This window comes from Vulpes lagopus, chromosome 4 (genome assembly GCF_018345385.1).
Source record: "Vulpes lagopus strain Blue_001 chromosome 4, ASM1834538v1, whole genome shotgun sequence".
Classification (NCBI taxonomy): domain Eukaryota; kingdom Metazoa; phylum Chordata; class Mammalia; order Carnivora; family Canidae; genus Vulpes; species Vulpes lagopus.
In genome coordinates, this window is record NC_054827.1 from 50731820 (window position 1) to 50744666 (window position 12847).

Consider the following 12847-nt stretch of genomic DNA (forward strand, 5'->3'; position numbering starts at 1 on the left):
GCATTGCTTACACTCGGCTTTCGTTTGCTTCTCTCTTAACTCCTTAGGGCGCCGCTCGGCGTTTGATTAGTAAGGCTCCGCAGAGACGGGAAGTGAGCTATTCCATTACCCCGCGTTCGAGGGGGGTGGGAGCCCGGCCGCCTGGGTCCGACCGTACCATTTAGCTGCTGGGCTCGGGGGGAGGGCGCCCGAGGGGCGTAGGGCGCCATTGGGCGCCGGGCTCCGAGGACGGGAAAATGGCGGCCTTAGGGTCCCCGGCGCGCACTTTACGAGGCCTTCTACGGGAATTGCGCTATTTGAGCGAGGCCACGGGCCGACCGTATCGCGACACCGCAGCCTATCGGTACCTCGTGAAGGCCTTCCGTGCACATCGGGTACGGAAACCCGAGCCGGCGCTGCAGCGCCCCTTCCCCGGGGAGGGGGCGACGGGGTGGGATGTGGCCGGGCGGGGCGGGGGGGCGGCCGGGCGCGGCGCCCGCCTTGCGGGAACCCGGCCTCCCCCCCAGCAAAGCCGTGCCCTGGCCCGTGGTCTGTGGCCGGAGCCCCGGGGCTGACCGAGGGCGGCAGGACCGCCGAGGCTCTGCGGGGCCGGCGCCTGCGCCCAGGGAGGCCGAGCGGCGGCCACACGTGCTGGGTGCGGAGCCTGGGGGGCTCGCCGCAGCGTCCGCCCACCTTCTCGCCGCCCCGGGAGGCACCCCGACCACCCGTCTTTGAGGCAGAAAAGAGACCCGGCATAGGAGGAATGTGAAGGCCTTGGCGGGAGCTGTGTTTTACTTCTCAGGTCTCTGTGCACCCCTCAAGGGAACGGTGCTTGCAGGGCTGAGCTAGGCACCTGCAGCGAGGTGTCCTGTCCCTACGTCAACGTGGGGCCTGACCTCCTACACCGACGCTTTTTTTGCCTTATGTAGCAGATAAACAACATATGGGAGGCCGTCCTTGGGAAATTGCTTCCTGAACGCACACTCCGTACATCTTCCCTTTAGGCGAGAGCGGCTTTCAAGCGGGGCAACAGGCTCAGGGACGCTGACCTGTGCGAGGACCGGTCTAGGAACACCTAGCACCTGGGTTCCCAGATGGGAGTCTCACATGTACTGGCTGTCTCTGGAGCTACGGATGGGTCTTGGAAGGAAGTTGGAAGCAGCGATCTCTGAGATAGTGTGTTGGGGCGGTACTTTGGACCGCAGGGAAGGAAGCCCACTGTCTTTTGGGCAATTTGGAGAAAGGGAACCAGCCTCTTGGGAGTTAGATGCAATGTGTTAGAACTAAAATTCAAAAATTCAAAATTTTTGTATAACATATTGAGTAAACTCTATGCCTAATGTGGGTCTAAAATGCAAGAATTTTAAAAAGATTTTTTAAAAAGATTTTATTTATTAATTAGACACACACACACACACACACACACACACACACACACAGAGGCAGGCTCCAGGCGCCCGACGTGGGACTCGATCCCGGGGCCTCCAGGATCAGGCCCTGGGCTGAAAGTGGCAGTAAACCGCTGAACCACCCAGCCCAAGAATTTTATTTTATTTTAAAGATTTTATTTATCCATTCATGAGACACACACACACACACAGAGAAAGAGAGGCAGCGACCCAGGCAGAGGGAGAAGCAGGCTCCATGCACGCAGCGCGATGTGGGACCCGATCCGGGACTCCAGGATCTCGCCCTGAGCCAAAGGCAGACACTCAACCACTGAGCCACCCAGACATCCCTACCCAAGAATTTTAAAAAGATTTATTTGAGGGGAATCCTGGGTGGCGCAGCGGTTTAGCGCCTGCCTTTGGCCCAGGGCGCGATCCTGGAGACTCGGGATCGAATCCCACGTCGGGCTCCAGGTGCATGGAGCCTGCTTCTCCCTCTGCCTATGTCTCTGCCTCTCTCTCTCTTTCTCTCTCTGTGTGACTATCATAAATAAATAAAAATTAAAAAAAATTAAAAAAAAAAGATTTATTTGAGAGAGATTCTTATTTGTGTGTGTGAGAGAGTGTGGGTAGAGGAAGAGGGCGTTGAGAAATCACCAGCGGACTCCTCGCTAAGCCTGGACCCGCTGCAGGCTCAATCTCCCAACCCTGAGATCATGACCTGAGCTGAAACCAAGAGTCCAGCGCCAAACTGACCCAGCCACTCAGTCGCCTCTAAAATTCAAAAAAAAATTTTAAAGGTGAAAATCTTAAGAGACTTTTAAGAACTTGACTAAAATTATGAATAAGGTGGACAGGAGTCCTGTCCTTCTTTTTTTTTTTTTTTTAGATTTATTTATTTATTTATTTATTTATTTATTTATTTATTTATTTATTTATTTATTTATTTATTTATGATAGAGAGAGAGAGAGAGGCAGAGACACAGGAAGAAGGAGAAGCAGGCTCCATGCCAGGAGCCCGACGTGGGACTCGATCCGAAGACCCCAGGATCGGGCCCTGGGCCAAAGGCAGGCGCTAAACTGCTGAGCCACCCGGGGATCCCAGAGTCCTGTCTTTTAAGAAATCTGCAGGCTGAGGAACCATAGGGCAAAGCACATAGAATAAGAGCCAAGAGAATAAACAACAGGAGGATCTTGTGTGGGGACGTGGTGGGATTTGAGGAGGAAAGTTGCTAAGCAGGGACTTGAAAAATTAAGAGTTAGCAAGCAAATGAGGGTTAGGGAAAATGAAGTCCAGGGCAAAAAGCTGTACCACTGAAAGTCCAGAGGTAAGAAGGGACAGTTGAGAACGATTGAAGCTTAGGGTGATATGGTAGGTGAAGTAGATGTGATAGGAATTTAAACTTCGTTGTAAATGTAATGGAAGGTCGTTTACGGTGACCTTCCTTAGGATGGAAGTTCATTCTACGATTTTTAAGGTGACATGTTTATAGGTGTACCTTGTGGAGGCAATGTTACTTCCCTTGAGAGAGGCTTGGTAATGGCTCTCAAATTCCTTGGAAATACATAAAAATCCATGCTCCAAATTCCAGAAACACCATTCTGTGGAATGTATGTGAGGACGTGGGGAATGCTTTCTGTTTCTGTTGGCTCAGAGCTAACTCGGTAACCATCAATGCCCATTTTCCATATCCTTTCTCTAAACTGAAGGGTTTCATTTAGGGAGGAACTTCTGCTTTTCCTTAGAGAAGATATAGTTTTCATTTTCGTTCTTTCTTAGGATTTGTTTGAGAGAGAGAGAGCACGGGCAGGAGGGGCAGAGGGAAAGGCAGAGAGATCTCAAGCTGACTCTAGGCAGAGTGGCACTCTATCCCAGGACCCTGAGATCATGACGAGCTAGAGCTAAAACAGAGTCAGATGCTTAACCAACTGTGCCACCCAGGCACCCTGAGTTTTCTTTTTCATTTGATCTCTTTTGGTCTCTTGTTATTCATTTACTATGTATGTTGCTGGCCCTTCTCTCCTGACTCCTGCTGCAGGCTCAGCTGAATCAGGATCCATATTCTCCTATCCTACCTACACTGACATAGAATTCCTGTTTAAAATCCTATCAATTTGGGCTTATATGGTAGAAATGGATGTTACCATTTGTTGATGTGTGACGGTGTTGGTCACTCATAAATTTTTATTTATTAAAAGTTAAATGGGGGCAGCCCGGGTGGCTCAGTGGTTTAGCGCTGCCTTCAGCCAAGGCCTGATCCTGGGGATGAGTCCCACGTCGAGCTCCCTGCATGGAGCCTGCTTCTCCCTCTGCCTGTGTCTCTGCCCCCCCCCCCCATGAATAAATTTAAAAAAATCTTTAAAAAAAAGTTAAATGGTTAGAGCAGATGAATTTGTTTTTTGAGCAGCTTATGAGTGCCATTTTCACATGTGATCTGCACCTCTGTGTGTGTGTGTGCATCATGTGCAGATCTTAAACCAAACTTTCTAGTTTTCAGATTCTAACTCTATGTATTCAAATAAAGAAAGGTGAAAGAAAGGTGTTTATGTAGGCAGTGGTACCCAGAGATTATTTCTGCAATTAGGTATACTCAGAGCTCCTTAAGTCACTTGAAGCCATGCACACATATCTTTCACCTTTCCTGCCCTCTGCTCACAACCTCTGAACACAAAAAACTAGTCAAAATACAGGACAGAGTACTAAATCTAGAAATTAATTATGATGACTTCTGAATAGATAGAGTCAGAATCTGGATTTTTCAGATGGATAAATAAACTGAAAGCAAGTATAATTAGTAATATGAAAATATGCATATTATACATAACCTTCATTTTGTTACTGCTGAGAACAAAGCTATTATTTTTTCAGACAAAATGGTTTTACTTTTCATTGAGCTGAAAGACCTACCACATTAACCAAAGTCAGAAATATAAAAAGCAGGCGATCCCTGGGTGGTGCAGTGGTTTAGCGCCTGCCTTTGGCCCAGGGCGCGATCCTGGAGACCTGGGATCGAATCCCACGTCGGGCTCCTGGTGCATGGAGCCTGCTTCTCCCTCTGCCTGTGTCTCTGCCTCTCTCTCTCTCTCTCTATCATAAATAAATAAAAATTTAAAAAAATATATAAAAAGCAGGCTTTCATTTGTTTGAGGGGGAGAAAATTCTATATTTTATTCCTGAGGCGACATTAATGCTAATAGTTCCCCATCTCTTCAGTGGTTGAAACCTCTCTGGGCTTTAGTTTCCTCATTTGTAAAAGATTTGTAAGACAAGGGAGTTGAAAGGATTTTTTTTCAGTATTAAAATCTGAGGACACTAAATGAAATTCCTCAGTGATACTCCTTGTAAAATTCCTCTTCAATTAATTGGAGGTCAGCTTTCCTAATGAACTATAGTGTGCCTCTACATATGTAATTAGTATATGCATATACATGTTTATATTTCCTCTGTACAACTTCCTTTCATTCTAGAGAATGCTTATGAAATATCTATTGCCCTGTATCTTAGCTGGGCTGTTTTTTTTTTAATTTTTAAAAATTATTATTATTATTTTTAGCTGGGCTGTTAATAAAGTATGTGACCTTGCTACTTTCTAGGTCACCAGTGAGAAGTTGTGCAGAGCCCAACATGAGCTTCATTTCCAAGCTGCCACCTATCTCTGCCTCTTACGCAGTGTTCGAGAACACGTGGCCCTTCACCAGGAATTCCATGGCAAGGGTGAGCGCTCCGTGGAGGAGTCTGCTGGCTTAGTGGGTCTCAGGTTACCCCAGCAGCCTGGAGGGAAGGGCTGGGAGCCATGAGGATGGACAGATTTCTCCGATGCTGCCGTCATACAAGGATTTAATCATTTCCTTCAATATATATTTATCATTAAATATCTGTATAAGTTTAGGGTTTTTCTCTGTAATTTTGTCGACTGTTTCTTAGGGAGGTTTTATCCTTCCAGTGAACTGAACTTCTTACATTAGGTTGATTCATGCTGTCAATCTACTTTTAAAACTATTATTTTTATTTTAAAGGTATACAAACTTACTGTTTGAAGTAACTCATATGGTACAGAAAATAAAATAAAACCTTTTTTCTTTTCCCTGTCCCTCCCCTATTGCATCCCCATTACCAGGTGGTAACTTTTGCTAACAGTTTGGTGTGTGTCTTTCCAGCTATTTGCTATGCTTATACAAGCATACATTTATATGTACATATAATCTACTTTATTTAAAGATATACAAATACTGTTTTTAAGGGCTCAGAAAACGGATGGCATATCAAATAGGGTTACGGATAGAAGGTTAATGAAGGGGTATAGAAAGATGTGGGCTAAACTATAGTTAACAAATTGTGAAGCTCCTAGGGGCTAGCACCGGTTGAAAGCCATTCCCTCCATACGCTGACGGAATTGACCCTTAGGTATAGGAATATGGCCACCACGCACCTGCAGGCTGCAGGCAGGAAGTCCAGGGAGAGGGAGATGGAATGAGTGTACTGACTTCTGCTTTTTCATCTGTCAAATTACTCTTCCTCTTGAATTTTCTTTCAAGGTGAAAGATCCATGCCCTCGGCTGACCGAGTCAGCTTTGGCTTCGTTCTGTATTCCTGTCTTTCCCTACTCTTTATCTAATCAGGAATTTCTGCTTCTGCGATGGCTCTAACATCCATTCCCCCCTTCTCAGTCTTCATTACCTCTCTTTTAGTTCTAGCACTGATAATCTTTTGACTGAACTATCAAACTAGTCTCCTAAATGGTCTCTTTGCCTCTAATGACCTCAAATAGAAATTACTCTCTCTGTAAACTACTAGCAGTTCTTTATCTGTGTCCACTTTGTGATCTGTGTCAGTTTCTTGAAGGCATGCCTTTACAACTTCTTTTTTGCTGAACTGCAAGCTCCTGAAGAGTAAGGACCATGTGTCATTCATCTATGTAGTCTCCAAAGCACCTCCTTCCACAGTGATTTTTGCACATAGCATTATTCAGTATTTTGAATACGTGGCTCAGTGAGCACTACTCTCAATCCGAACAGATGTATTCATAAAGCATTTTAAAACACCATCTAAGAGATTAACTTGAAAACAATAGTATTAGAGGACAAGTGAGCATTTATTCAATTAATGGATCAAAAAAATAGAAATACTTAGCATACTTTTCCCCCCGTTTTACTTCATGGGCATGAGTATATTGTTATCTGAAGATATTTTACTTTGGTAAAATGAAGAAACCAAAGGATTAGGGTAGGTTGATATTTTGATTTCTTTTGTTGTTACAATATTGTATATACAATAAAGATTTGAGGAAGAATTGTTTAACCAGGGTAAGATATTCTAGGTTTGAAGTGATAGAAATCTAGGTTTTAATCTACTTTTATAATTTACCAGTTTTGTTATCTTGGGCAGGTTAGTTGACCTGAGCTTATTCCCTCTTCTATAAAATGGGAATGCCAACAAGATGGTTGTAATAAATACATAAAAAATGAGTGCCTGACAAAAAAGAAAATCTTATACTCTCATTCTTTTATCATGAACCTTTCTCTAAACTCTTGCCACCTGTCTTCTGGATTATACACAGGGTTTTTTTTTTTTTTTCAGGTTAAATACTTTGCTCAGACCATTTCTACCCATATATATTCAAACCTGTACCTCTTACTAATGGACTTATTAAAAAAATTAGCTGAACTTGTTTTAGAAATAGAAGGAAATGATTTTGGAACATAAGCTATTAAAGATAAACTTTCTGTACTGAGAAGTTCCAAGAACTGGGGTTTTGGCACTGTGTTCACTTACTATAGATTGGTTTTGTTTTTAATTTATCCATTTTAGAGAGCACACACATGAGGTAGGGGAGAGGGAGACAGACAGAGGGAGAGAAACTCAAGCAGCTTCACACCACGTGGAGCCTGACACAGGGCTTGACCTTACGACCCTAAGGCCATGACCTGAGCCAAAACCAAGAGTCAGATGCCCAACTGACTGAGACACTCAGGTGCCCCTACTATAGTTTTTGACGTGGTACATGCTTTATCACATTTCTCCGTTTGCTGTCTCTTACCCTCTGTCTTTTGATTTCAACTGCTTCCTTTCATTGAATTAGAGTAGCATTTAAATATGCGCAAGGCTCTTCCATCTAAAAACACTCAACCATAGGGTGTACCTGGGTGGCAAATTCAGTTAAGTGCTGACTCTTGGTTTTAGCTCAGGCCATGATGATCTTGGTGGGATTGAGCCTGCATCGGGCTTCATACTCAGAATGGAGTCTGCTTTAGTTTCTCTCTCATTCACCCTCTGCCTTTCCCCACTGCATTCTCTCTCTCTGGAATAATCTTTAAGAACACTCAACCTCACAGAGATGCCTTTTCAGCTACTACCTCTTAACAAATTGAGTGTATTTAATGAATGAATTATACTCATTTTCTACATTTTATTTTTTTATGTTTTTTTAAGTAATCTCTACACCCAATATGGGGCTCAAGCTCATTTTCTACATTTTATTTTTTTATGTTTTTTTAAGTAATCTCTACACCCAATATGGGGCTCAAGCTCACAACTTTAAGAGTTGCATGCTCCTCTGCCTGAGCCAGCCAGGGACCTATCATTTTCAACTTTTTAAAATATGAAATAGGCTGTAGTGAGATATAATTTATGTATAATAAATATACCCATTTTAAGTGTGGTCAATGAATGACAAGTGTATACATCTGTGTAATGACTACCCCATTAAAGCTATAGAACATTTCCATCAGCCCCAGAAGTTGCCCTGTTCCCCTCTGCAATCTACCTTCCCCACACCTGTTCCCAGGCGGCAACTACGACCTGCTTGCTGTCAGCATAAATTAGTTTCACCTGCTCAGAATTTTCATCCAAATGCACTCATAAGCTTCTTTTCCTCAGCATACTGACTTTGAGATTAATAATCTATGTTGTCGCATGTATCCATTTTCTGGATTTTTCATTGCCCAATCATCCTCAATCAACTGTAGTCTGGTTTCTGCCCCCGCCACTCTACCAGAACTGCCTTGCAAGGTTACAGATAACCTTCAGGTCACTAAACTCAGCAGATCGTTCCTTACCTTACTTGATCTCTTTTCTTGCTCTAACCATTTGTCTTTAGTTTACTCTCCTGCATATCCCTAACATGTTGACGTTCTTCAGTTTCAAATCTAGGTTATTACCTCACATCTGATATACTTCCCCTGGGTGAGAGCACCTCGACTTCCCAGGCTCCATTTATCATCAACAGCAAACTCGAGTCCCAAGTTCTCCTGTAGATACCTATGTCCAGCTACTTCAAAGACAACACCACTTAGATAATTTGAAGGCATCTCAAATTCAATCCATACAAAATAGAACCTCATCTCATAAATGTCCTCTCTGGTACTGACATATGTACTCATTCTCGACTGCTTCCTCCTTCATACCCTCAGTTAATCACCGAATTAGGTTCTATCTCCCAAGAATCCCCTGAATCTAATACTCTAGTTCAGACCTCTTATCTCATGCATCTTCCCTGAAACACTTACTTGTCCCTTGTAAATGTAGCACATAAAGGCATATACTTGGCTTCAGGGTGATTTGCCAGTTGTGTCGTAACAACTTTGTACTGAAACTGATCTACTTTTGGTGGGTTTGTAGGGTTAGGGATACAAAAAGTAAAGGTTAGGACCCACCAAGGTAGGCACTTTAATACTGTGCACCCAGTTGAATCTAGACCCCTGAAGTTCAACCTGAAAGATGAACTGTATTTTAACCCAGATTTTTGTCATTTTGGTGGTCATGAGGAATTAAGGCTTTGAGCCTGTATTATGGTGGTCCTTGACTAGTAAGTTCTTTTGTTACCTATCAGAGAAAAAAAATCTTCTCTGGAGGAAGATAGCATTATATCCTACTCAGGCTTATATTATTATCATATGTACTTTTTCAAATACATGTTCAACATATGAAGATAACCAGACACACAAGAAAACAAGACTCTGTAAGTAAAAAACAGCAGAAACAAGAGACAACAGAAGCAAACTACAAAAAACGTCGGATAATTTGGATTTAGCCAACTTGGATTACAAAACAATTAGGTTCACTAGGGTCAAAGAATAGCCAGGCTTGGAAATTCTATCAGGGATGCAGAAACTATTACACACACACACACACAAAAAAAAAGACACAGTAGACTTGAAAAAGAACCCAGTAAAAATTCTAGAACTGAAAAATAATTCAATTGATGGATTTTATTTTTTAAAAGATTTTATTTATTTATTCATGAGACACACAGAGAGAAAGGCAGAGAAACAGGCAGAGGGAGAAGCAGGCTCCATGCAGGGAGCCTGATGTGGGACTTGATCCCAGGTCTCCAGGATCACACCCTGGGCCAAAGGTGGCGCTAAGCCACTGAGCCACCCAGGCTGCACTAATTGATGGATTTTAATTGCAGACTAAAGGCAGACTAGATGCAGCTGAAAAGAGACTAGTGAACTAGAAAATTTGTCAAAAGAAAATCAGGAAGGCAGCTTGGCAAGACAAGGTAGAAAATGCAGAGAGTAAAGAGATAGGATACAGTGAAAATCCTCTTAAAAACATTTACTTGGAGCTCCAGAAGTTGATGAGAGAAACAATACTAGCTAAACATGGAGCACCTGGGGGGTCCAGTTGGTTGGCAGGCCAACTCTTGATTTCTGCTCAGGTCATGGTCTCAGGGTCCTAGGATCAAGCCCCACATCAGGCTCTACATTCAGTGGAAAGTTGGCTTGGAATTCTTGCTCCTCTCCCTCTGCTCCACCCCACACCCCCCCTCCCTGCACACATACGCTCTCTTTCAAAATAAATAAATCTTTAAAAACTGAATGAGGGATGTCTGGGTGGCTCAGTGGTTGAGTGTCTACCTTTAGTTCAGGGCATGATCCCAGGGTCTCGGGATTGAATCCTGCATCAGGCTCCTTGCAGGAAACCTGCTTCTCCCTCTGCCTATATCTCTGCCTCTCTATTTCTCATGAATAAATAAAATCTTTTTTTTTTTAATAAAAGCTGGATGAATCCTAAAAGCAGAAAAAATAAATCCACACCCAGAAACATTATAGTAAAATTGCAGGAAACCAAGAGCCAAAAAGGACAAAATTAAAGCAGCCAACCATCTGGAAAGGAGTAACAGACTGAAAACTGACTTCGCAGGAGCAATGGAAGCTAAAAGGCACCAGGAAGATGGAATGTACATGCTGAATGAAACTTCAAACCTAGAATTCTATACCCAATAAAAATACCCATCTTGAATTAAGGCAAAAGGATTTCAGATAAACAGAAATGGGACAGTTCCCTACTAGCAGACCAACACAAAAGCAAACTCAGGTTAGGCAAACTTCTGTAAAAAGCCAGATAGGAAATATTTCAGTCTTGCTGGCCCTACAGTATGCTGTCACAACCACTCAACAATACTGTGGTCGTGCAGAAGCAACCAGAGACAATAGTAAATGAATGAGAGCCTGGCAGTATTCCAGTGAAACTATTCAGAAAAATGGGCAGTGGGTTGGATTTGGCCTGTGGACTGTAGATTGCTGACTCCTGTCCTAAAGTTTAAACTTCAGACAAAAGGGAAATGATCCCAGATGGAAAGGCAGAGATTCCAGAAGGAATAAAGAGGAAAAAAAAAAAGTGGCCAATAAATGAACAGTATATGAAATTTGGTTTTACAAAATGGAACTAAAATTCATGATAACGGGCATATAACTTCAGGATAGGTTAAATGGAGTTAATCTTCTAGGTTCTTTATACTATAATCTGGGGGAAGTGAGAAGCTATTAAGAATGCCTATTATAACTTTTAGGGTAACTCCTAAAAGAATAAAATAAAACTTTCAAACTACTCGAAGGGGTTAAAAAGAATGATTAGGAAGCAGGCAGGAGAGAAAATTAAATAGACAAATAGTCAAGAACTTTAAGTCCAAATATGAATAATTATATAAGTTAATAAATGCTTCAGTTAAAAGTGAATATCAGGTTAAGTTAAAAAATGATATGCTGTTTATAAGAGACCCATTTAAAATGTCAGCACCAGGAAAGCAGGAAGTAAAAGATAAAAACTAAGTTCTCTTCCTTGACACATTAATTATTCAACATGTTAGTCTAATTCCAACCTAAGGATATTGTTTTTCAGATCATACTGTACATATGTACATGTAATATGCCTCCCTCTAGAAAATAAAAATCGACTTTGTACACTTTCCTCTTATTGAAAATTGTTTTCAGTGATATAGTTTATGCAGTTCGAATTTTGAGATCTTTGAATAATTGGAGGGAAACTATTTTGTCAGTTACAAAAGACCATGTGATTTAAAAAATTTTTTTGGCCCAATATGCATTTATATATATTTTTTAAGATTTTATTTATTCATGAGAGAAACAGAGAGGCAGAGACATAGGCAGAGGGAGAAGCAAACTCCATGCAGAGAGCCTGATGTGGGACTGGATCCCAGGACCCCAAGATCATGACCGGAGTCAAAGGTAGATGCTCAACCGCTGAGCCACCTGGGTGTCCCAGCTTTAATCGTTTTAAAGTAATTTTCACACCCAATGTGGGGCTTGAACTCACAACCCTGAGATCAAGAATCACATTCTTTACTGCCTGCGCCAGCCAGGTGCTCCTTGGCTCAACATGCATTCAAAGGGATCCTGGGACTGTTTACTATTTTGTTTTTTTACTAATCTTGGTAAGTTCCAGGCTGAAGCACATAACTTTTTAAAAAAAGATTTATTGAAAAACAAAAAGATTTATTGAGAGGGAGAGAGAGAGAGGAAAAATGAGTGGGGGCACAAGAGCAGGGAGAGGGAGAAGCAGGCTCCTTGATGAGCGGGGAGCCTGAAATGGGTTGGACCCCAGGATGCTGGGATCATGACCTGAGCTGAAGGCAGACGCCCAACCGACTGAGCCAGCCAGGCGCCCCGCACACAAATTTTTTTTAAAATTTTTTAATTTATTTATGATAGAGAGAGAGAGAGGCAGAGACACAGGCAGAGGGAGAAGCAGGCTCCATGCACCAGGAGCCCGACGTGGGATTCGATCTGGGGTCTCCAGGATCGCGCCCTGGGCTAAAGGCAGGCGCCAAACCACTGCGCCACCCAGGGATCCCCCGCACACAAATTTTTAATGAAAAAAATTTACCATTATTTCTTTTCCAAGTGTCTAGGAAGAAACTAGGTCTCACTTTAAGGCATTAATATTTTACAAAAATGTCTAAAAAATGGCCAGGCATTTTGTTAGCTTATTGAGTCCTCACAGCAATGCTATAAATTATGTGTTTATATCCATAAGCAGGAGATTAAGAAAGAAATTGCTCAAGGTCCCAGTTAGCAATCAGTTGGCTAGGACTTTGAATCCAAGGCCATGATGTCAAGCAACGAACACTGGCTTTCTTTCCCATGGTCAATGCTGCCGACACACTGAAAAGGCCTTATTCTTCAAACTTATCTCTTAAGCAGAAAAAAAAAAAAAAAAAAGGAAGTTCTCTAGAATG

General features: G+C 42.5%; 1 protein-coding gene across 1 annotated transcript; it reads left to right on the forward strand.

The window, feature by feature from the left end:
• The first annotated feature begins 128 nt into the window (after positions 1 to 128).
• Positions 129 to 7109, forward strand: FMC1 (formation of mitochondrial complex V assembly factor 1 homolog). The gene is made up of 2 exons (XM_041753711.1): positions 129 to 374; positions 4962 to 7109. The coding sequence occupies exons 1-2, from the start codon at positions 237 to 239 to the stop codon at positions 5163 to 5165; spliced, it is 342 nt and encodes a 113-aa protein (XP_041609645.1). The 5' UTR covers positions 129 to 236; the 3' UTR covers positions 5166 to 7109.
• The last annotated feature ends 5738 nt before the right edge of the window (positions 7110 to 12847 follow it).

Excerpts from the sequence above, each read along its gene's own strand:
- FMC1 (XM_041753711.1), top strand. The coding sequence starts at position 237 with ATGGCGGCCTTAGGGTCCCCGGCGCGCACTTTACGAGGCCTTCTACGG. Across the intron at positions 375-4,961 it reads AGGCCTTCCGTGCACATCGG|GTCACCAGTGAGAAGTTGTG; the intron begins GTACGGAAACCC and ends GCTACTTTCTAG.